The sequence below is a fragment of the Podarcis pityusensis genome (assembly GCF_964106645.2).
Source record: "Podarcis pityusensis genome assembly, chromosome: 1".
In the NCBI taxonomy this organism is placed as follows: Eukaryota; Metazoa; Chordata; class Lepidosauria; order Squamata; family Lacertidae; genus Podarcis; species Podarcis pityusensis.
Window position 1 is genome coordinate 43,535,747 of NC_138028.1, and position 25,582 is coordinate 43,561,328.

The following is a 25,582-nucleotide window of genomic DNA, read 5'->3' on the forward strand; positions in this document are numbered from 1 at the left end:
TGTTTTGGATATTTGCAATTTGTAGTAATAACAGTTCAGCATGCAATTCTACATACTGGAAACTGCAATCAGCTAGCACCTTTAGTGGGCTATGGAAACAATTTGAGCAAACTAAAATTGAGCAAATTTGTATCTTTAATACACCTGCTCTAAAGGTGGATTAAGGTGATTTCATGTAAATGCTGTTATTTAATACACTTCATCTTGGCACTAGCCAACTCTATGTGTTATCCCTTGATATTGGAGAGTAAAATATGATAAGCTTTATCCTCCATACAGCTTGAAGCCACCACTAAATATAATTTTAAAGGGAGAAACTATTTGAAACCTTTTGCCCAGGGGTCAGCCAAACAAAACTACAGCATATTTTTAAAATGGAAAGAGGTATTTATGCACAGCTGCAGCGTTTTAATGTGTGGGAACTAGCAAGTCTGCCCATTTAAAAGAATCAAATGCTTATCACATCACTTTTCATTATCCAGAGATCAGTTCCCACCACTATCACTGAAGTTTTGTGCATATGTAATTAAAGTTTTGCTTACTTTTTGCAGTTTAAGGCAAAAACAAAGAGCAGCATTATCAGTCACTCGAGCCCCCAGGTAGGCCTGCAAGGAATTTGTGACTTTGAAGAATGTATTTGAAAAGTTTGTTATTCCATTAAAACCTGTTTTGTAAGTAATGACACACCCTATTTCAGAATACAGAGACACTGTTTTCTATCTTGGGGTCTGGCAAATCTCTGAGGAAGAATAATCTTATAAAATTGCCACTTTGATACCAGCAATTGGTCTATTACGTATAGAATTTGAAGGAAGAATTCAAAGGCAGGAAGATAAAAGCAAACTGAGGAAATTACTGACACGCTGCTTACATATAAAATGCATACATACATAGTTTTTACAACTCCTTAAACTTACATTTTGCTGAACTTGAAATATGCTTTAGGCACTCATTTCATCTCATTTTATCAATACACATAGCACCAAGGGATAAAATGACATCCATATTAGATTTTAATTCTAAAAATAAATTTAAGACAAACTAGTGCCACAAGGATTATAAACCAGCTCTTGAGCGTCACAGTTTTTGAAACTTTATCACAATAAGCTATGAAAAGGAAGTGGGAGGAAGACACATTAGCTTGTCCAAAATCTAGAAAACTGCAGGTTTAAAGAAATTAAGGTGGAAGAGTGTGCCATACCGATCTAGGTTTTTCTGACAAATTCAATTTTTTTTACTAAAATGTGCTTTTAGCCCACTCTTCCAGGGCAAGCTGCAATAAAACAGCATGAAAGATAACATAATCTAATAATAAATACCAAGGCATTAAGATGTATGTGAGATTCTTGGCCGTATTCAGCACAACTTCAGAACAATCCCAAACAGATTTACTCAAAAATGAGGCCTATTAAGTTCAATAAGAATTGCTTTCTACATATTGATAAGATTGCAATCTTATACGTCTATTCAAAAGTAAACCATATAGAGTTAAATAGGAACTTACTCCCAAACAAGTGGGGATAGGACCACAGCCTTGGTAGCCAAATGCAAGTGATCAGGCCGGCAGACAAACCATGAAACCACACCCAACATAGAAACCAAGAAAACTGTGAGATTATAGGAACCTGCTGCTCCGCATTCACCACACAAATATAGCAGACTTTTTGCAAGATAACCAGAATTCTCCCTTTTCCCCTCTGCAGGCTTCCAGCAAGCTTTTAAATACCGTACTCTTGAAGCCGAGGAGCTTTTTGTAGTCTTATTTACAAAAAGGTGCCTTAGAAGTGAGCCATGATGGTGTAACAGGTTGCTTCCTCTGCCTTTGATCTTATTAAAAGTAGCTGCACCTGATAAAGAAACTGATGTGAAAGGATTGCCCCTTCAGTCAGGAGATTAACAATTTTGACAATGGGCATTGTTGACTATCAACACCAAGATTAGAATAGCCACTATTTATTACGTTTTGTCTGAGAACTCTTGTGCATTTTCCTGAAATAAAACACTGTCAGCAGAGGAAAAAGAGCTTAAGTTACATATTGTTGGGAACCGCCCTGAGATCTATTGGGTATAGGGCGGTATACAAATGTAATGAATAATAAAATAAAATAAAAATAAAAATATACACTACAGCTAAGGGGCAGCTTCTTCTCGCCTAGGAAAGCTGAGGCCATTTTGAAAACCAGCAACGTAAAATTATTTCACAGCTCCTCCACTCACGAGGACTTCCTGGACTTCACATAGAAATGAATGCATGACTAGCTTAAAGACCGCGAAGCCTGCGCAACCACTAGGAGGGCGTAAGCGCCAGACTACAATTCCCACAGTCCTTTGCGCCTCGCCAGACTGGAAAGTAAACAATAATGGGGGGGGGGGGAACCCGCTACCTTTCAACACTTTCGAGGCTAACCAGCATAGAATGGTGTAATATTTTTTAAATGCCTATGCCAGGTTCATCAAATACAAGGTAGATATAACCGCCGTTGTGGACTGGAGCTGGTATTTTTTTTCCCAGAGAACGATTAAAAACCGCCCACAGTGACGTCAGAATCAGACCGATCAGGGCAGGAGGGTCGTTCTGCGCAGGCGTAACGCGCGGTAGGCGGGGCTACCGTGGTCTCCCTCGAACTGCCGGGGGCGGGACGGGGGCGGAGCTCGCGGCGGCGATAAGAGGAGGGGCGGCGCTCTGGCCCTCTGTGTCCCTCGCAATCTCGGTCGCTGGCGCAGCGTCTGCGCGGCTGATTGGCTGGCCGACTCGCCGCACGGAGGACCGCCGGCCTTAGGCCAAGAGCAGTCCCTCTGGTGCTTCGTCCAGGCGGTTGTCCGGCCGTGAGGCAGCAGCCGCGATGGGCTCCCGGGCTTCCACGCTGCTTCGGGACGAGGAGATTGAGGAGATCAAGAAGGAGACAGGCTGTGAGTACCGAGAGAAGCAGCTGGAGACCGGGGGCGCTGGGCTGGCCTTGCTTTCTGCGGCCGACACCCATTCACGGTCTCGTAACGCGAGGCGGGCGGGCGGACGAGCGAGCCACCTGCGTTTTTTCACCTTCCAGGGCCGAAGGTGTCCGGGCTGAGGGAAGAGGCGTCGCTACTTGTCAACCGCCATTCCCCGCCGATATACCTGGGAGCCTTTTCGGCGGCATTGGGTGACCCTTGACTGAGGCGCCTGTGGCTTGGCCTGAGTCGGGGTCGCCCGCAGCCCGGGAAGCTGTGTGGGAAAGGAAAGGAACTTCGGCAGGTGCCGCTTATCCTGTCACAGGACTCGGGAGTGAGAAGTGGCACCTGCCGACATTCCTCCTCCTGCGCACCTCTTAAAAGTACAGGAGCCCCACATTCTGTTGCCTCTGGTCACCTTCTTTTGCCGCGTGACGTGAAAGGTCAAGTTCCCAAAGGCGTGTCTCCTTCCTCTTCAAGTTGCCCGGCTGCCAAATTCTGGTACAAGGTATGCTGCGTGAGGCGCAGCCTATAGTTACCGACCTGATAAACTTGGCACGTAGGCGTCGATACTATTCCGACCGAAGTATCTTGATACCTTGTGTGTGTGGTAGCCTTCTGTAAGAGAGGAGAGGGGTTTTTTTGACGTCTGACTGCTGTGAGTTGCCCTCCCCTTGATGAATCGGCAACATCTGAACTTTCGAAATGGTTGCAACATCAGTTTGCTATGTGCTGTTTTAAAGTCAAATGTTCAACCTGACAGTGGGTTGGAGGAGCATTTTTATCGTACTTCACCCTGCCTTAGTGATTTTTAAAATTATTCTGCTTAATTTGCCCCGTATAATTATGGGGGGTATAAAGCCCTTGTAGGAGCTCTTTCCATGTGAGTTGTAGCAGAGTAGAGAAGGGAAAACAACTCTACACAGGCCCTCTTAATTACAAGTGCTACGCTTGTTCCTGACGTAAGCATTCAGGACAAGTTCTAGCTTAAATTAAGCCTCTATTTGTTGTGAATGCTCCAACCTGTATCAAAAGTGTTGCTTGCTGCATTCTAGATTTTCTTTCAAAGTGTTAAAGGTGCCCCTCCTGCAGTTCTATGAATCTAAGTGCCATGCACATTGGTGGCACATTATTTATGTATAGAATGCATTTCCTCTTGACATGCACTGGAGCATTCAAAGGACTGGTTAACATTTTTTATTTCATTTATAAATTCCTTTCCATGAGACACCCTGAAGCAATTGTGTAAGCAGTTCTGATAGTCTTTAGCACAACTTTATTTAGGGCACTTTTGATATAAAACATATTACAGCCTTTATCTTATTACAAAGATGAACACCCACATGATATCGTTGGAATTCTCATTTTACAGCTTGTTTTCTGAGGCTCAGATAGCAACTTGCCTAAGGCCTCTTGATGGCTCCATGGCTTAGTAATGTACATCTCCCATAGCCCAACAGAACGTTATATAGTGGGCAAAAATATAACAGAAAACAAATGTGCTATTAGGTTATAGCTACAGACTAGTTACACATGACTATTATTTTTCCTACCCCAGTTCTGGATTAGCAAATCCCGTCTACTGTTTTGACTAGTAGCAAATGACAATATATCCATCTACAGATATTTGATTCCTAGTATGTAGCATGTAGTTAGTTCGCTTGAAAAAATAGGAAACGTGAAAGTACAAAAGTTCAGTCAGGACATTCCATTTTCTAAATTGCCAACATGCAGTTCCTGGTAGTGCCAGGTGATCTGTGGATTACTGCCTTATTGCATAATTGATCTCACCTTTTTCAATTGTTTAATTGCAATGAAAGAAGCTAATAATATATTATTTCCAATAATTACTTTGTGTATGTAAGCAACTACTGTATTTACCATAGGGATATAGCATGTCTATACAGGTAGGCTTACTGAGAGTAACACAGTAAGGAGGAATTCTAGAGGAAACTAAGCAAAAGCTACAGTCACTAATTATTGCTCCTTATGATACATGCTATATTACATAGTTTAATGCTCTAGTAGCTACTGATTTTTTTCATTACTGGTTCAATGGTACAAACTTGGCACTAAGAAAAACAAATTCAATTAGATTTTGTCGTCATAGTGCTATCAGTTTAATATAGGGGTCGGCAACCTTTTTCAGCCGTGAGCCAGTCCACCGTCCCTCAGACCATGTGGTGGGCCGGACTATATTTTTTGGGGGGGGGGAGAGAACAAATTCCTATGCCCCACAAATAACCCAGAGATGCATTTTAAATAAAAGCACACATTCTACTCACATAAAAACACGTTGATTCCCGGACCGTCCGCAGGCCGGATTGAGAAGGCGATTGGGCCGCATCCGGCCCACGGACCTTAGGTTGCCTACCCCTGGGTTAATACTACTATTCTGAGTAGTGCTTTATTCTCGGGAAGCTAAATTTTATGTTATGCAATTATTTGACCCTTAATAAATAGAATTATTAGCGGGAGCATAAGGTGTATAGAAGCAGCCCAATGGTTTATATTCAGTAGTGGTTTGGGGCTAGCAAAAAGCATCCCTGCTTTTTACATTTTCTTGTTGGATGTCTGTATGTGGCTTATGGTAAAATAAACTAGCACAGCTTTCTCAGATCAGCATATTTTTGAGAAAGATGTTAGCAGCAGCAACAATATTGTATGGACATCACATATACATTTACTTATATATTAGTATGAAATGCGAAGGCTTTTAAAAATGAGCCAAAATAGTAAATTTGCTGGCAAGAAGCAGAAATAGTACCTGAAGAATACTGTTTATTCAGTAAATGTCTGGATCACTAAACATTTAAGAAAAGGTCAGAAGACTGGGATTGACACATCAACTGAATAATCTGAATCAAAATTGGAAATTATGTAGTACCTTTTTAGCCAACTATAGAGGAATGAGCCATCATAGAAAATGATCTTGGCAGCCTGTCAGAGCAGCAATTTCTAGAAAAGTGTGCATTCCAGATACTATTGCTGTGAAACAGTTTCTAAGGATAGCTTATGTCTATCATATTCTTATGTTCCTAGTTTTAATGAAAGGGCAGTTATGTGAGGTGCTGATTGGGAGTCATTCATCCTTAACACCTGCAGTTCCTAATGCCAGCTACAATGTCTTGCTATGGGACATTTCTCATGTGCTTGCTAAGATACACAATGACTGCAGAGACTACATCAAAGTGTATGATGTTAATTGTGTGCTTTTCAAAGTCAGGCTTTGGCATTGGCTGGATTTGATATTTATTTTTTGAGATTAGGCCCTTGCTGTAGTTGAGATCACACTTCATGAAGACTGCAGACGAGTTATGGTCTTGGCAAGGCTACACATAAATACATTATAAATCAGAAACTTTAATGTGCATATAAGTGTTGCTATTTTATGCTTTATTCAGTGATTCTGTTTTTCATTGTAAGCAAGATTCATTACAAAAAACAACATTGTTAACAAATTCATTGTGCACAAGCAGTTGTTTGGACTACAGTCTACTTTAGCAGATACAGCATCTAATGGAAAAGTCCATGGAAGCTTATGCTACAAGTCCTTAAGGTACCACAACAGTCTTCATTGCAAGAGACTAGCACAGCTATTGCTCTGGCAAGAGAAGTTAGAGATGGCAATCTCATTGCATATAATTTATGCAAGAATTTATGTTTTTGTTTTGGTGAAGTATACGTTTCAGTTACTGTCTCAAGGCTTATTTAAGAAACAGATCAGGTAGCTGTTTATCATAATTGTCAAATTCATGGGGTCAATCCAGTTGGTACCTTTGTGCCCATGGATAGGTATTTGATCAGTTGAATGCCTCTGCTAATGAACGAAAGCTGGTTGCTTGCTGCAGCCCCCAGTGTCCCCAAAAATTGGCTCCAGGGTTTGGGGACCCTTTTGAAAAGGGTAGACGATTGGGGGACTGTCTGGGAAAGCCCACATTGGGAAGGCAGCCCTGTTTAGGGAAGCTTTTAATGTTTGATGTATTACAGTATTTTAATATTTTTTTGGAAGCCGCCCAGAGTGGCTGGGGAAGCCCAGCCAGATGGGCGGGGTATAAATAATAAATTATTATTATTAAAAAGTAAAGGTAAAGGGACCCCTGACCATTAGGTCCAGTCGTGACCGACTCTGGGGTTGCGGCGCTCATCTCGCTTTACTGGCCGAGGGAGCCGGCGTGCAGCTTCTGGGTCATGTGGCCAGCATGACTAAGCCACTTCTGGCGAACCAGAGCAGCACACGGAAACACCGTTTACCTTCCCACCGCAGCGGTACCTATTTATCTACTTGCACTTTGACGTGCTTTCGAACTGCTAGGTTGGCAGGAGCAGGGACTGAGCAATGGGAGCTCACTCTGTCGTGGGGATTCGAACCACCGACCTTCTGATCGGCAAGTCCTAGGCTCTGTGATTTAACCCACAGCGCCACCCGCGTCCCCATTATTATTATTATTATTATTATTCCTTCTGCTTCCATTAACAGAGGTGTTCACTGAATCAAAAGCCTGAGTGCAAGGCCACCAGTTAGATCCCACTCATAATTAATTACACCATCAGTTTTTGTAATAAGAGTTTTTGCAAGCTCATCTCAATGTCGGAAACCCCCAACTTGCTGTCAAACACTTAATTAAATGTGGCTTACCTACTGTGTGTCATAAAGCCCCATGTCCATTAACTTATAAAGAAGAGTCTTGTTGCAAATAACTCAAAGTAAAAATATGTGGCTTTGCATATAATTACAAAAAAAATGTATGACAAAACTATGAATACCATGTGTAATATTAAAATGGTTCTTTCAGCTATTTGGCAAATAGGCCACTGCACTTGGACTTTGAAATGTAAATTACATGGTGGTGATTGTTAGTCAGACAAGAACAATATCCAGATTATGTGTATCAATAATTTTTTTAAACTTTCTGCCTGGAATGTTTGCATTTCATAACACTTTTTCAGATGTTTCCTTAGTTAATATCAAGAGAAAAAGACAAACCTAGTCTTGTAACCTTAGCTGCTTAAAGTTTCAGACACACTCTTGTTTTAAAGTTATAGTTTGCTGGGGAATAATGCAAATGGACCCTGCAAATTTACTCATCAAAATTAAAAATAACTATTTCAGGGAGAGCTTTGTAGCCAGGGAGATCTACCTTAGCTACTTAAAAGGCTATTGGTAGTGAGGAGAGGATGTGCCATATTTTCATTGAAACCTGGCATCTACAGTATTTTTTGCTAGGTAAAGCTAGTCACTGAAACCAGTATGATAGATCAGAAAATTTAGAATACTGTATTCGTATTCTTTTATCAGAGCCCCGGGGAACAGCTTTTTAAAGAGAGATCAAGTTGATTCGTGTTCTGTGGAATTAACAAGGTTGTTCCTTCCTCAATTTAGCATGCTTTAAAACCATTTGGAATTGCTTTAATGGAGTTTTTTGCAGTGTTGGCAGCTGAGTGGTTTAAACTTTAAACTACTTTCAGCTGGAAAGGAAACTAGATTTTATCCAGAGGCTGAGGTAGCCTAGGGCTCCAGAACTGTCTGAATTTAAAGAGAGACTAGGAACAGGCTTCCCTCTTAGCCAAGTCAGTGGACTAGTTAGTACTTCAGCCTTGTAGTTGGCCTTTGCCTGGTTGCCATAGGTGACAAGGAATTGGTTGCAAACAAGTGTATGGAATCCATCCTGGTGAGCTGGTGAAGGAAGGACAGATTGTCCACTTGGTTTCTGTGCAGGTCACAGAAAAAGTGAAGCACTTTCATCTACAACCAACAAAAAAATGTGGTAGTCTGATGGGAGAGGAAAATATATCTGTTCCTCACCTACAGGCCTACTGTATTTGTTAGCTATAGGCCACTAGACATCAGTCTGCATGCAACCTTGGAAATGTTTTGTGGACTTTCTGGCAAGGCTGTAATAAATTTACCTATGTCATACCTCTTCTTAAGACATGTCTGTTTAGTGAAATGTTTTACCAAATGCTATTTGTCTAGAAAGAGGTACTGGAACTCACCATGAATGGCTCCCTCGTTGTCTTAGAATGGCAATGGCGCCCATCTGAGAGGTGGCAGAACTAAATTGCAGCGAGTTCCAGCTGAAAAAAGCCCTGGTTTTACTAATAAAGGAGTGAAATGTTTTACCAATAGAGGGGTAATAGGACTTAAAATCTGAATGGAGGTCATTTTAAAATGTAAACATCCAGCAAAATCAATGTCCTGACCCCTGAAATGTAATAAAATTACTCTTACTCTGTATTGAGTAGTGTGGATTAATTAATTTTAAAATGTTGCTGTTCAATTGTAAGTTTTAATTTATTTTTGCTTCAGTTTCCCACAGTCAGATTACTCGTCTGTACAGTCGGTTTACCAGCCTAGACAAAGGAGAGAATGGCACTCTTAGGTAGGTACTCTTTAGCAAACTTCATTGTACTGACTCACTGCTTTTGCTTAGTGCCTTACTGTATTAACTTGCTCACTGCCTCTGCCCAGTTTCCCTTGATTTACCCCCTCTAGCTGCAGCCCTCTTCCTCCCATTCCATGCATTTCCTGAGAGTCCTCTGATCCCCAGAAGGCTATTTGGGACACACATTGGGATGCAGTGGGGGAAGGAGGAACCAGAGAATTCCTGTTGTTTGAGTGTATTGGGTGCAACCCATAATCCCTGTTCAGGTTTTATGCTTCATGCAGTTACAATCATGTGAGGGACAATGGGACTGCACTTACTCTCACTGTTGCATTACCTGCCAGTTCAGCCCCCTGCCCTGTATATGTTGGGAGGAAGGTCTACTACGTACATAGACTGTCAGGGAAGAGTTAGAAGTTTCCAGTTTCTCAGAGGGAGAAAGCATTCGCCAAGGGGGGAAGGAGAGCAGTGAATCTAACAGAAGAGAGCAAGAGGAACAACTGGGAGGGACCGGCTGTTCACAGGAAAGGCAAGGGTTAAGTTCTAGCTCAGATTCGGAGGAGGGGAGATACAAGACAGCTCTAGCCAGGAGGTTAGAAAAAAGAGCGGGAAAGCGAAGGGAAAGGCGCCTTCGCCATTTTGAGGGTGGCTGGTCATGGAGAAGCAGAGCTCAGAAGGTATCTGAAATAAGTGACTCTGAGGAATAATAGTTAAGAACCGTTTATAAGATTGTTTTGTTAATACACAATAAAAAGTTTTATAAAAGAGCAAGAAGCGTTTGTGTGGTGATTTGAAGAGGACAACGACCAGTCCTGACATAGACTTTCCCCTTTGCAATCCCAAACCCTGGGTCCTAAATTGTGTAAGGAGCCTTTGTACAAGGGTCCCATGTTCAACACCCCCTTCCACCAAAATGCATGTCTGAAGCTGTGTTTTAAGGAACAAAAGAGCGGGGCCAGTAACACATAGTCGAATTTAGAACACCAAGCCTTGTCATAATTGTCATAATCATATACATAATTGGGTAATATTAGTGGAGATGAGAAATGAGCTGCGTACGTAACAATGCACATCACAGTAGAAGTACAGCATTTCCTTTAAAAACTTTCCCCTGCATTTCAGCAAAGCTTTCAAGGCAGCACCATTTAAAAGGTGCTGAGGAGCAGAATTGAGAACAGCAAAGCAGTTGTTATTGTTGTTAAAATTTGTATACCGCCCTATACCTGTAGATCTCAGGGTGGTTCACGACATAAAATTACAATATAAAAAAACAAAATATGTGATGAGAACAGAAAATAGGAACAGAAATAAACCTCCGCTTCCATACGGGAGAACATTTATTCCTTTTCCCACCCTCCATAAATCATTTTCCAAATTTGTAAGAAACACATATCTGGCCTACACAGAATATAAAAACAAGAAGGAATCATGTGACACCATCAAGGCTTAACAGTTTTATTGTGGTATAAGTGTTTGTAGACAAGAGCCCACTTCATTGTGCCTTAATAATAAATCTTCTAATCTTTAAGGTACTACAGTACTCCTGAGTTTTACTTAAACTGTTTCAGCTCAGAATACAGGGTAGATCATTTTTGTTACCTCTTGCCAAGTTGTCTTCCCTATATTTTGAGCCAAAACAGTTTAAGCAAGAGAAAAGATCATAAATTCATGTTAAGTATGAACGTGCAAAATTTCTAGTGAGTTGGTTAATTTGGGAGTGGCTGTAGGAATAAAAGTTCCAATTGCAGTGTGGCTTTGAATCCTGACTGATTTCAGGGCAGACTGCTATTTCTCAAACTTATGGACTCTCCAGAATGGCTAAAATGCCATTCTAATAGCCCATACCATATTGATGTAGATATTAATGTCAAAACAAAGTGTTCTTTTTAAACTGAAACCCACTATTTCTTACATTTATATCCTGCCTTTCTGCTGTCATGGAACCAAAGACAGTGTTTATATGGTTCTTGGACAATTGCACATCTAGGCACAGACCAGACCCATTTCTCACACCAGCATGCTGACAAATCCTCCCTTAAATCCATCAAAATATATGGCTCCTGTAGTTGGAGTTAATCTCTTGACCTAAACAAGAGAGGATTATGAAATGAGGATTTGGAAGTAGATACAATCTTAGGAGCAACTTAGTTTGCTGTTGAAGATGGAAGTACAGAAAAGTCTAGAAACAATAACTTTTAGTATTAAAAAACCCTCTTTGTAAATAGATTGCAATGCTGATAACAGTATTAACCGTATACTTTTATGTCAACAGACAAGGCAGGACAACTCATTACTTCATAAACTTGACTTTTTGTCACTTTCTCTTAGGATGAAATGTTTGAATAAGTATTAATGGTACTGTAAAGTAAGATGGAAAAGTCAAACTGAAATAAAAATGAAGCAGTAGTACAAACACGAGCTAGTTCTGTGGTGCATTCTCTCTGTTCAGACATTACAGAAAGTGGAAATGTTGCTGAAGGTATGCCCCACTCTATAAATATGCTACAATATGTGTAAAGTATATGGTTTGGCAGAGCGATTTATTGAGTAGAAGATGTTTGGATTTCTGTGATTCAGAATAAGCCCAATGAAAGGGTGCTATTAGGCTTCAAAAACACATTAATTCATGGGTAGATCCTGTTGGATAGTGTTCTATGGCATGTGAACAGAAGAAGAAAATAATTCCTGTAAGTTCCAGTCTAAGCCAGGTGAAGTCGGTTTTGCTAAAAAAAACAACAACACACAGCTTGCTTTTCAGTATTCATTTACTTTTATGATGTGTGTAGTGTTTTCCAGTTAGTGTTCTTACTTGGATAATGTCCCCTTCATAAGCTCAATGGCTGGTAGCAATGACAGTAATAGATTTAAAATGCAATAGTTACAGTTGGTTAATGTTTAACCTTAAGCTAAGCCATAAAATATAGAAATTAGAAGCTTATGCATTCAGATTTCAGAAGCTGAATCTTTACAAACAGGGAGGGTATGTTTTAGAACACTGGAGAGTCTGACACATACATGCAACAGGAGATTTGCTGCTTTTCATATATCTGTCACACTGTTTGGACCCAAGGGGAGGTGGAGTACTTGGGGTGGGGGGGCAGGTTAACTCCCCCCCCCCCCTGCAATTTCTCCAGTTTAAATGTTTCATTGGAAATTGCTGTTTTCCCCTTCTGGGCAAATAGCAGTTTAAAGTTGAGTGCTGTTTAAATCAGGAAAATGGCACAAGGTAAAATTATTATTTAATAACAACACTTCCCCCAGCACCCCAGTCCCTATCCAAATTATTTCGCACCCCCAGTTGCCTTTAATATGAGAGAGAAGTGAAAAAACTTATTCAGATTTCCTGGGTCACATCTGGTTTGGCTCAAAGTCACTAGAGTTGCTTGGCTGTAATTATCAACTGCAAACAGAATCACCTTACTTGATTTTTTAAAAACTAAACAGCCACAAAGGTTGTAGCAGGCTTCAATTTTCTGTACAGAGGTTCCCAGTTAGCTAAATACTGTACTGCAGAAACATGTTTTTTAAAATTTAAGCCATGGACTCCCTACGATTGAATATTTTCATATCTCTATGGTAGTTTTTGTTATGTGAATAGTGCAATGGACCCCCTGGGTGGGATACATGCCCCCGGGGTCTGCAAACCACTAATTGGGAGCCACTGGCATAGTGAATTTGGATATTCTGTAACTTGCGTATAGGTGGAAACAATTTGGGGGAATATGCTAATTCATAGTGACTGGGGCAGAAGCAGAGATGATACTCTCTCTGCCCTATTGCTTTTTACTATCCTCTGAGGCTGTCTGTAAACAAGACTTTACAGATTTTAGAAAGGCCTTGAGGGCCATTAGCATTGAATTTGCCCACTGGGTCACTCCTGAATGAACAGTGGTGTGAACAGTGCACTTGCTACTCCATTCTTCCCAAGGGACAATGCATCTGCTTTGGAAGAGTTATTTTCCTTAGCTAATAATTCCCTGTTGCAGATTGGAACTGGCAACTATGGCTGCATAAAGAAAGAACAATTGCTATGTGAGCTGGGAAATAGAATTTATTTTATTGAAATATAAGGTGAAAGAGCCATTTGACAGTGCCTAGATGCACGTGGAAGATGATGCTTAAGAGGTTAGTATTCCATGAAATCAAGGCTGTAGCTGGAGTCAGATTGATTCAAGCCTACTGTAGGATCAACACACCACATTCTGCATATATTCTATTGTCGAGGGGTTTCTCCTTTGAGTTTTATGGGCAAAAAATACTTAAGAGGCTTTTGCCACATTCCAGATGCCATTCATGGTGTTAGCTGGTTTTCAACATCATGGTAATGCTATCACCCAGCCCTACTCACCACTGCTGAGTGGATTCAAACCATCAACCTTCCAATTGGCAAGCCCAAGAAGCTCAGTAGTTTAGACCACAGTATCACCCTCTCCCTGTACAGCTATATATAACCATCCTGAAAGAAGGCTGCCACTCAGTGCTGTGTTATGTATATTAAAATGTATATCGGTTTAATTCCTGAGGCAGGTAACCAGGGCAAGCAATAGTTAACTTATTTTGTTTGGGTAATTTATCTGACACCAGCTTAACCTTGGCTGTTGAATGTCAGCCAGAACTTTTTACAGCTGTTCTGAAAGTATTCAGGCTTACTCTGATAGATATCTAGGTGAAGGTTCATCTCCTCTCAAGGACATGGGAAGCAGTCAGCAAGAATGACTTTCTATGTATCTTTGTTTGGATTTGGCACATAGATGACACGGTCAAAGCATTGCTCTTAGTTAATCTTGGCTGTCATGATGATATAAAAGTAGGTGTATGGTTTATTTAAGATCACCCTTCTCCCAAATTTACATCACCCACATCTATCTAGCAACTAAGACCATATCCTATGCACTACTATGGGACTTGCTTCCCAGTCAACATGCACTGGATACTCTATCCTACTTATGATTTCTCAGTATCTACAGCATGCAACAATAAAATAAATATATCCATTTGTACTTACTTGTTGGTTATATTCAGCATCTAATAGGAGTTTAAACTACTTAGATTCATTATTTAGCCATGATAGTGTTCTTTATGCAATCATATTCATAGTACCTGGACACTATTTATTGTTTGGAAGTACAGTATTACATATTTTGTCTTTTGCTTGCGTCAACTTGCCTGATGTGATGCCCTTCATATTTACCCTTTGATTCACTATGATCTGCCCATGGTATACTTTTGTACTCCATGGTTCAAAAACTATAATCAAGGGTTGCTGAAATAGTGGTTTGAATTAAAAGCAATACATTTCCTATATTTACCACTTTGTACCAAAGCTTGCAGTGTAGAAAGAGAGATCACTAGAATCCCCTCATTTTAAGAATATCACCAGCTAAATATCATGATATCTTGATGTATCATATATATCTGTGGTGGTGAAGAGCTTTGCTGGGCCTCCCCGCAGGGGCAGAAGGTATCGCCATAGCTCCTTGCAGCAGTGGAGTGTGTGCCGCGCTTCCCTGCAGCAGAAGAGGACCTCGCTGTGCCTCCCCGTGGCAGCAGAGGGTCCCGCTGTACCTCCCCATGGCATCTGCTTCCCCACTCAAAGGTCTAAGTGGAATCTCTGCATGCATAAGTCCCACTGAGTTCAACTAAACTAACTTCTACTTTCCTTGGAATAAGCTCTATTGAATCCAGTATGGCTTGCTTGTGAGTAGACACACATTTGCTTTCACTGCTTACGGAAAAACATCCTCCCCATCATTCTCATACAGTACCCAATCACCCATTTCAGCATAAGACAGCCAGCTAAATCTTCTCCCTTCCATTCTCTCCCCCACAGAAGCCCCCCCCCCAAGCCCTCATCCCACCACTCTCCCTTTTTATCAAAGGGAGGTAGGGAGGTCAAGCAAGCAAAAAGATAGTCTCCTTTAAATTAAAAAAACAAAACCCTTTTTAATATGGAGGAAAGCTATTTAGGGAGAACCAATAACATAAACACCACCAGAAAAGAAAGACCCCCCCTTTTTTTTCACTGGTGAGGGAAGAAAGAAGTGTTTACCAGTTATTTGTTTACTTTGCCTCTGGGGTGGAGCCATGGGGTGTCCCTCCAGGCTCTGCATAATTAGCTGACCTTTAAGTGGAAAGATACAGGTAAGGCTGGTTTGTGTGAGGGCTTATGGTCATTTCTTATGGGGAGGAGGGAGAGCAAACAAAGCTGAAGACACCTGCAAAGTATCGTTCAGTTGCTCTGTTCCAGCTTTTGCCAACCTAGCAGTTTGAAAGCACACTAGTGCAAGTAGATAAATAGGTACCGCTGCAGTGGGAAGGTAAATGATGTTTCTGTGTGCTTTTGCTTCTGTCACGGTGTTCCGTTGCACCAGAAATGGTTTAGTCATGCTGGCCACATAACCCGGAAAGCTGTCTGTGGACAAACGCTGGCTTCCTCAGCCTGAAGCGAGATGAGCTCCACACCCCATAGTTGCCTTTGACTGGACTTAACCGTCCAGGGGTCCTTTACCTTCTTTTTAAAAAATCTATATAGCTATAAATTAATATTACACAATTGGGAATTTACTATTGGTGATGGGTGTTATGAACTGAAAATACAAAAGTCCGCAGCCCAAAACTCATTTTCTGAAACTGAGTTTTCTTGAGGTTTACTATTTTCATGATCAATGAGTGCCAATTAATGAGCTTAACATACTGGATCTTTACTTTTTAAAAAAGAAAAAACTTTTTTAAAACCCCTCATAGCTGTTGTGTGATATCTGAACCATAAATTTCAATCAGCCCTGTTATAAAAAATGAATGTTTAACATGGGTGTTCAGAGATCTATTATTCTATTATTCTTATTCATTGAAATTGTAGCCGTGAAGATTTCCAACGCATTCCAGAACTTGCCATCAACCCACTGGGGGACCGGATTATCAATGCCTTTTTTCCAGAAGGGTAAGTTGCACAGTGTTTCTTCTTAATAAGTTGCTTGGTGTGAAGTGCTCGTAGGACTAATTTAAGATGTGGATTCTTATATTCTATTCTTGACACCGTAAAACAATCTGCTGGACTTCAGATACAATATTGGGGACTGGAGCGTCAGTTACTAACTATTCAAAGTAAAACTTTATTAATATTAGGTATTTGTTAATGCTTTAGTTCCATTTATATTCTGCCACATTTATATAATGGCACCAAAAATATCTACTTCACTTCCCAAATTCCCTTCACTAGCTGAGAAGTAAAACCCTGACTACCTTTCAGTTGATGCTCTAAATAGGGGTCTGAAATTTTGGGCCAGTTGTAATTGCCAGGCTCCTTCCCCCTGCTGATTGGGTGGAGGCAAGCACCTCTGCTCAGTAACAAAGAAGTTCCACCAACCTTTATCTCCTACATCAACAAGAGGTAGGGAGAGCATATTTCAAAGGAGCGCAGAGCCCCAAGGCTACAACATCAGCCAGTTTTTCAGAAGGAAAAACATAGTTAAGTTTGGAGCAGCAAATTGCACTGAGACTTTGAATAGCAGCATATTTCCAAATGCCTGTGTAAACAGGTGAAGTGAGTACCTGGTGCCAGAAGCCCAATACTATAGGGCCCATCCATGCCTCCAGGGGGAGAGAACTTCTCAGTTGAGGAGCCACAACAGAGAGAATTCTATCCCACGTCAATGTACAACTGCCTACAACAAACACAGCAAAAATAGCAAGAAGCACCTCCCCTGCTAATCTAAGGATCTGGGATGGTTGGTAATTGTTGAAGGCTGACTAATTTTTATAGTTTAAGTTATAGTTTTGAGATGGTAGTTCAATAACGTTCAGTTAAACAGCAAAATAAAATAACAGCTGAGAAGAGAGACCAAAACAGTGTACATGGAACAAGTATAGAAAAATAACAGCAAAATATGAAACTGCATTCTCCAAACTCTGGTAAATTTGTTTGGATATTCTTGTTTAAAGTATATTGCTTGATGGATTTGCAAAATGTAATAGATTGTGTGTATCTTCTCTGGTATAGAGAAGACCAGGTGAATTTTCGTGGATTCATGAGGACTTTGGCACACTTCCGACCCATTGAGGATAATGAGAAAAGCAAAGACCAGAATGGGCCAGAACCACTTAATAGTCGGAGCAACAAGCTGTACTGTAAGACATTTTTAATTGGACATCTATTCAGGCTAATTGTACTGCTTTGTATTCTTCTTTGTAATCCTGCAGCTTGGAATCTGTTCCTCTTCTTTTAAACTTAGTTTAAACCTGGATACAAATCTTACGGAAACAAGAGTAGAAAGTTACCTAAGTGAAAGTGGATTTTTGTCACTTTTGCTGGCTGTGGCTGATGAGGAGTTGTAGCCCAGCCATCCAACGGAATTTCCATTTTCTTTCCTCCTCCCAAAATCTACTCTGGATGGTCCCTCAATACCGCCCCCCCAGCTGTTTTTGAGGGTGCACAGGGACAGGAGAGGAACAGGAAATTCCATTGCGTGCCTGGAAGTCTGTTGTGTGAGTGGTGCTACAGTGTTGGGCACAGCCAGTTGTTTCTGTCCTAATGTAACAAAGCCTATAACCAAGCCCAAGTACATGGTACTGAAATAATTGTATTTGGAAAATGCTGTGCACATTGATGGTGCTGCTTTAAATGAATCATCGTAATATATCTTCCATGACCTCACATTTTACTTTATAATATTCTTAGATTTACATAAGATACTCAACAAATCTTAAATTATTGGTAAAACTGTTGAAGCAGGCTAACTTTCCATGCCTAAATATAGGCATTCTATATAAGCATTCTATAAATTACTGCCTGATAGGAAAAAGAAATCTGTTTAATGTGCTAGCATGTATCGGTAACTGGTCAAAGAAAAAGAAAAACCCAAGTATTTAAGCATAACTATTTTGGGACAGCAAAATTTCCTTTCTTGGGCATTTAGTGTGAACCTGAAAATGTCTTATCCAGTCAGTGAGATGAGTCCATTATGTTCCCTCTATACTCCTAAGATAGGCCTTTGGTCAGATGCAGCACAGTTACTCTCCTATTCTTAAAAATGATCACCTCAAGGAACAGTCAAGTTTTAACTGATTGGTGTCTTTGTGGTTGCCAGTAGTCAATGACTATGAAGAATAAGGGAAGAGTGTTTGTAGTATGGGGGCACATTGCTCTGGTTCGATAATGTATTCTGTATATGGCAGCAGTGGGAAAGAAAGCAGGGATTTTTAGTACAGGCACCTCCCCATTTGCACCTGATCATGCGTGCGACTGCTGACACACTCATGCCTTTTTGGGGGCCCAAGGGGGTGGAGCAGGCTGGAACATACTTGCATGTGTCCCAGAGCAGACCCCCTGCATAAGCAGGGATTCCCCTATATATCATTTTTTTCCCCGTATCCAGAAATTCCCTACCAAAATGTGACAGTTTGTTTACTTTTTATTTTCTTTTGTATTTTTACTTAACATTCTGGCATTTATGGCAGTTCCTAAGCAACACGACTGGTTCAACAGTCTGTGGCTTTTTAATGTGTTCGTAGGAAGGGGTTATTGGTTTTTGTTGTTCATAGAATCATAGAGTTGTAAAGTACTACAAGGGTCATATAGTCCAATCCCCTGCAGTGCAGAAATATTTCGCCCAGTGTGGGGCTCAAACCCATGACCCTGAGATGAAGGGTCTCATGCTCTGTGGACTGAGCTGTGTAGAAGAGGATATTATGTTATGTGTTTTGATTTTGTAAACTACCCTATGAAGGGCAGTATATAAATAAATAACCTTGAATTTATTTCCTCTAGTTGCTTTTCGGCTATATGATCTAGATAAAGATGACAAGATTTCTCGAGAGGAGCTGCTTCAGGTATGTTTAGCTTTTGCAGCCCATAAATTAATGCAAATTTTTCGGATGACTGTCTTATTTAGCCTTTAAGGTAAAGTCTGGTTGAATGATAATACTAAATTATTATAATACATAGGTATTATATAACAATATAACTATAGTAGCAGCTGAGGTAAGAAAAGACTTTGTGAATCTCTCCCCTCCATTTTAAATCCCCACACCCACACAGATATTGCTCAATCTTTAATCTCCTCTTGTCTGCCTAGGCTGTGTGACCCTGTTCCAGGCTGGGGACAGGATTGTGTAGCCAGTGCAGGATTAAACCCTGTTCAGTAGTGATGTCAGCTCATGGGCAAATGGGTGTGCTTTTGGAAAAACAGCTTGGCTGCTCAAATTGGCACACAGGCCAAACATTCCTCACCCAATGTATGTCATGAGGCTAAACTCTCCTTGCTATAACAATAAAAAATATACTCTGGTTCAAAACCAGCAGCTAGCCCCAATCCTATAAAGCTGTGCTCTTGGTGGTGGGGAAAGGTATTCTGTGAACCTGGAAAAAGTACTTAAAGGTTTGCACACCATGGTATGCCATAGTTACAAACTGTTAGGGCTTATCATGAAGCTCTTCTGGTTGTTCTAGAGAGAACTAGCCCACAAGTACTGGTTTGCACACAAAGCTAAGCTAGTAGTGTGGTTTGTTTGTTTGACAAACTGAGAAGCAAGGTGGGCATGATTTGAGCATTTCACACCAATGTGCTGCTCATTCAAAGAATGCCATACTTGGTTTGTGTAACAATGGCTTACTGTATTATTTTATACTTTCTGGATGTCCCATAATCATATTATATAAATAGTTGTGTTCTGTGTTATAAATCAAGCATTGCTGGGGGTTGTTTCTTTTTGCTTTCCAGTGTATTTCTTATCAATAAAAAATTTGGTGTGGCGTGAGCAAATTTTTACTCTAAAAGGGTGGCCCAGAGAAAAAAGCGGAGAACTTTCTGAAAATTGTTAACTTGCTGGTCTGAGAATTCTTGAGATGAAAGTTGTATTTGTAAGTGGTGCACTTGACATTATTCAGTAAACCTGGACTGATCTCCTTATTTCTAGAAAGAGCTTCCTTAAACTGCCTCAGTATATTTTATTTGAGGCAGTGCAGTAAATGGTGGTCTGTGCAACGTCAAGGTGTATAGTACCTAGCACCCAAGGACAGATAAGGTATTTTTGCACCTGAAGCAGGAAATGTCCCAAGCACCTCTCCTTGGGAACAATAATATAATAATTAAAAATTGCTGCTGTTTTGTGATATTTAAAACCAGCTGCCTGATCGGGCTGGTCCTGAAACTTCACTTGGTTGACTTAAAATAATAGCTTTACTTGTCTGGTGCCTTCTTAGCACTTACAGCATATTCTTTGTTAAACACTAACATTACATTCTTTTGGGGTTTCTGTATACTGCAGGTTTTGCGGATGATGGTTGGCGTAAACATCTCGGATGAACAGTTGGGCAGCATTGCTGACAGAACAATCCAGGAGGCTGATCAAGATGGTGACAGTGCAATCTCCTTTGCAGAGTTTGTTAAGGTCAGGAAACAATGTTTATTATGGCAAACCTGATTAAGTGCTTGGATTTCCGAATCAGATGTGCAATCAAATGAATAGAAGGCTTATGTGCATAATTTCTTCAGTTATTTTGCTATTTCCCATATCTGAACATAAATTGGCAGAGATGTGCTCTTCAGCTTCATAACAATTGCAATTTATCTTATTTGCTTAAATGATTCTTGTTAGACTTGTTAGTTTTTCTAAATATTTTTAGTGTGTGACAACTTTGCATGCTGTTCCAAGGCATGATCTGTGGGTACATGATAAAGGAGCCTTTCTTGAAATTAAGCTGATTTAGTTTGGTTAGTGCTTTGATAGACTGCCCAGGGATCATCTTGAATTCCATAAATGCAATTAAATACACTCCAAATGCAAGTGTTGCTAAGTACAGCTTTCATTTTCCATAAAATATATTACTGATGACCTCTAGGTCAAGATCTACAAAAAATAGTTCTGCAGCACAAGAGGAGATGCAGTAGGAAAGCTGACAAGAATGGCTTCCTAAGACAAGACTAAAGTCTAAATGTTGAGAGAGAATTCGATTCCTGTGACAAATGGTTAACAATTCTACTTTTTTTGCAGGTTTTGGAGAAGGTGGATGTAGAGCAAAAAATGAGCATTCGATTTCTTCACTGATGGATCAAGGCCCATTCCTTGTTGTCCTGATATTTAAGGAATATAGTTTGTTTTACCCTCTCCTGAGCATTCCTGCTGGTGCATGTGAGGTACATCTCCAAACCCCCCTCAGTTTGTTCCATCGATGTGAACATTCCTTCTGCATCAGAACAAAGGAACGTGGCTGCAGTGCAGCTTGGAATGGAACCTTGAAATGGCCTTTTCCTCACACTTCTCTTTGCTTTGCTTTCTGGTTATAAATTATTTCTTCCCATGTTACTATAATCTTCTATCATTTTATGAACTATGACAACAAAAATCTGACTTGGTAGTATTTGTATTCTACCTTCGGTTTGTCTGGTTAACAAACTGTTTTCTTCTGTCCTTGGTTTTGTTTAAATATAGATGTTTGCCACTCTTAACTTCACAAAGTAATGCAAGGCCAATGGTTTTGTTTTCGGAATTAAGGCTTCGGAGCTTCGTCTTGCAAGTGTGTCAAATGTTACGAATTTGTCCACAGATGTGGGATGTCTGCCAAGAGAGTAACTTGCAGTTCTGAAAACATAGTAATTGGGTACTTGAATGAAACTATTTCATAGCAAGCTGTTTCTTAACTGGAAAAAGTTGATTGCCTCTCTGCTGCCCACCCCCTGCCACCAGCTTTGTTTATGTAGACGATTTTGATTTGCATTATACTTAAATTACTCAAATTTCTTTCTTGTGCTTTTATTGTTTTTCAGTGAATGTTTGCAATACATAATTTTTGTTGCACAGCTTATAGTGGAAGGCTTTTCATACCAATTATGCCAACTGGACCTTTCGTCTCCAACATGCATGTCAAAGTCCAGATTTGAGTAGTACTGTGTCCCTACAAATTATGTGGGAACACTAACGGTTTTAGGAAAATTCTTAGCACATGTGTACATTTATTACTTCAGATTATATTTTGAAAGTTTTATTTTAACCACACACAAGGATCAAGTAACATTGTGAATTTTGATGTAAGCATCACAATACAGAACTGAGGGCTCAAAAGCAATGAATATGATGATCTTTTCAGGCTGAATTGTCTTTGCTGTTAGTAAACAATTCTGTTGCACTGATTATCAATGAACTTTGACAACCGTGTTTAACTGTGCAGTGTTGGCTTCCAAGATGCAGAAAAATACTTTGTGTAAAAATCAGTGTTCAAATGCTCCCGACCCCTGCTATATGTCAGCATTTCTATAAGTATTGAGTGCAAGTTAATCTAGTTTACTTAAATCCAACACAATTCAATGATCCTTAAGAACTGCACACTATTTTACATTTTAAAAAAAACTGCAGAAGAAAATCTATTCCTTCTTCAGACAAATTATAAAGATGGGAACAAGATTATAGGGTGATTGCTTACAAATACTTTAGGATTTTTTTGATCACAATGTAAACATAGGAATTTTATAAAGAGAAGGAAAATGAAAGTAACACCAAGTTGTTAGATTTATTGTTTGAAATTTGCTTATCTGAAAATAAGCAATCTTCCTTTGGCTATAGAGGTAATCCACAGGTGTGCCTTGTCAGATCTATTATATTCATCAACTATCCATGAATAAAATCCTTCAACATACTGTGTTCTGTGAATGAATGGAGGTTTTAAATAACACAAGGTAGAATGCTACAGCTGAAAGACTTTATTTTCTCATATACTAATCTAGTTTTTAAGAGATTGGGTGACATCCAGTGCTGTCAACCCACTTGCACAACATACACCTGCTAGCACAACAGGACTTGCCTTTTTCCTCCCTGCTCAAAAGAAAGGAAAACGAAACAAAAAACCTGCTCTGCAGGCTCCTGCAACCTTCAAAAGATTTCAGAGAGCAAAGAGAAACCCAGCTGCATAAGCAGATGTTTGCTCATGCAACTTTGGATCTCACCTCTTGTTTTCATTACTAAAGTTTTAAATGGCTTTGAATTTTCAACCTGCAGGCATTTAGAATGTTTTACAAGCAATATATATCAACTGGAATTTCCTGCTTTCTCTTAGGCCAGGAGAGTGTGGTCCTATTGCCCTTATATCTGGCTCAGCTATTTATCAGTTTGATGGTGGGAATAAATAGGAGTTGCCTGCCTTTTACTCAGAATATGTTAAGACAGAACAGATTTTAAAACTTCAAATAAAATTAGAAATAACAGGGAATGGAGATGAAATACAGGCCAGGTAAGTGTATTCTTAACTCTTGTTGTTAGTCCAGCTGTGCATTTTAACTCATATAATCTTCTCAACTTGATGGGTTCTGCTTAGGTTTCAGTAGCTGTACAATTCACTGTAGAGTGTAGAAACCTGAAGACTCATTTAACATGTTCCTGACTAAAGGTTGATTCTCATGTTACAGTGGATGCAAATTCCCATTTGTCTACAAAAAAGAATTCATAAAGCACTGTAAAAAGTCTAATATCAATATGGAGTTACTGCAACTATTCATTTCTTGGCATGTCTTGTCAGAAAAACAACTCAAGCCATTATTATTATATATGGTATGTTAGTATTAATCTATATATTAAAAGTACATAATTGTAAATGTGAAGCTTCCCTAATAGTAATTTCAGTTTGCCTTGATCCCACCCCTAAAAGACAGAGTAAGTTAATTGAAATGATGGCTCCAACTCAAGATTATGATGAATGTTGGTTATCACCCATACACAAAATATGAATGCATAACATGACACACCTTTTGGTGTGCTATGTTATCCAAACATAATAAACCTGCTAAATTAGTACTGACTCAGTTGGCAGAGCATGAGACTCTTAATCTCAGGGTTATGGGTTTGAGCCCCACATTGGGCAAAAATATTCCTGCATTGCAGGGCTCAGACTAGATGACCCTCGTGGTCCCTTCCAACTTGACAGTTCTATGATTCTGTGACTAGGAGACAACAGAAAATTGTCCCATATAGCAAACACCTCTTCTGTTATGGTGCAACAACCAGTATCTTAAAACTTGTTCAGGTCTCTGGACAGCTTCCTACAGGATATTCCCTCTAAAGCATAGTCACAGTACCCACACCATTATGAAACTAAGCTTTTAGGGTGCTATCATAGAGCCCCAACACGAGACCAGAATTTTTATAGTGCCCCCCCCCAAAAAAATTACTGTCAGATCATACCTGTACCCACTGATCACACCAGGAAAAAAGGGAGAGCTAACAATTCACAGCCCCACCTAGGAGCAAAAATGGAGAATCTGAGGTACAGATCCCATGTGAATATATATGATTCCTGCACAAGTTATTGATGGTGGTGGGTGACAGATCCCTTCTGAAAACCCAGAGGGTTTCTTTTTGAGATCTATTTTTGCAAAATGGTGGAACGAGGAAGTGCAAGACTTGGTCTGTGGAGACAAGTGTGATCTGAGTTTTGATGAGGATTTTGGTCTACATTTTCTGTGCAGTTGTTCCAACTGTGTTTCAAGAAAGCATTCCCAACCTGCCAGAGCAAAAACCTAAGCAGTCTGATTTCTACTGAGGAAGCTCTTTCCTAAGCAGGGCTGGCGTGAATGTACCACCCTTTATATAATGCTTATTCTCCTCCGTGTAATTTGCAGGACACCCAGAACTAAAGCTGAAAGAACTCTAGCTTGCAAGTGGCATAGCCAACCCATGACATTTTGGCAAACCACAAAATGGCATCCTCCCTCCCTGCCAGTGAAGAAGGGGTGAGTGAAGAGCTAGACCAGAAACTGGAGGAATCTGCCTGCCTGCCTCAATGCCTGAGGCGGTTGCAGCACCTTGCCTTGTGGGTGGGCCTGGTGTGTTTAGGATTGAAGCCCGGTTATAGTTCCCTATCTGCCCATCAAGTAAGATCGCCTATTGTACACTGAGAGATCCAGCTCTACATTCCCCATTCAATTTGGACGCGCTCACTTGAGAAAATTAGTGGCAGCGGGCACGAGCATCCTACTGAGCGAGGAGGAGGAGCAGCTGCGGGGGGAAATGTAACAGAATAAACAAAAGTACAATTTCCAATTTGCGCATTCCCGCCACCGCGCACAACCCCTTCCTTCCTTTAGGAGGCGTCCTGAACGACTGAGTACAGCGAACGCGTAACCCCCGCCTCCCGGCCGTCCCACTTCTTCAACGCGGCGATAGGCCTCGCGAGGAGGAAGGCGTAGACCACATCGCAGTTGGCCAATCGCCTCTCAGTGTCCAGCCGTTTGGGGAAAGCCTACCCAATGGCAACCCAAAGCGGAGAAGTGAGTGACAGGAGA

General features: G+C 40.5%; 2 protein-coding genes and 1 long non-coding RNA gene across 14 annotated transcripts in view; 1 reads left to right on the forward strand and 2 right to left on the reverse strand.

Moving 5' to 3' along the window:
• The window catches only part of EXD1 (exonuclease 3'-5' domain containing 1), a 23,786-nt gene extending 20,093 nt beyond the window's left edge, over positions 1–3,693 (reverse strand). The window contains exons 1-2 of one of the 11 annotated variants that reach the window (XM_080997052.1): positions 2,385–2,571; positions 918–1,019 (exon numbers count right to left, since the gene is read on the reverse strand). The gene's annotated coding sequence lies outside the window, so the exon portion shown is untranslated. Of the gene's footprint in view, positions 1–542; positions 567–917; positions 1,020–1,319; positions 1,339–1,504; positions 1,848–2,123; positions 2,344–2,384; positions 2,572–3,040; positions 3,448–3,471 lie in introns of those variants that run through there. The other 10 variants (XM_080997051.1, XM_080997049.1, XM_080997050.1 and 7 more) reach the window with 10 other exon arrangements.
• On the forward strand, positions 2,703–22,945 carry CHP1 (calcineurin like EF-hand protein 1). The gene is made up of 7 exons (XM_080997730.1): positions 2,703–2,910; positions 9,239–9,311; positions 16,174–16,254; positions 17,314–17,441; positions 19,081–19,142; positions 20,580–20,702; positions 21,306–22,945. The coding sequence occupies exons 1-7, from the start codon at positions 2,844–2,846 to the stop codon at positions 21,357–21,359; spliced, it is 588 nt and encodes a 195-aa protein (XP_080853856.1). The 5' UTR covers positions 2,703–2,843; the 3' UTR covers positions 21,360–22,945.
• LOC308472774 lies at positions 22,106–25,542 on the reverse strand. 2 transcript variants are annotated; one of them, XR_013983723.1, is made up of 2 exons: positions 25,239–25,542; positions 22,106–23,731 (listed from the first exon to the last, which is right to left on the reverse strand). It is a non-coding gene; the product is annotated as an uncharacterized lncRNA (long non-coding RNA). The 2 variants fall into 2 exon arrangements; XR_013983724.1 differs by lacking the exon at positions 25,239–25,542 and adding an exon at positions 24,483–25,223.
• Between the last annotated feature and the right edge of the window lie 40 nt (positions 25,543–25,582).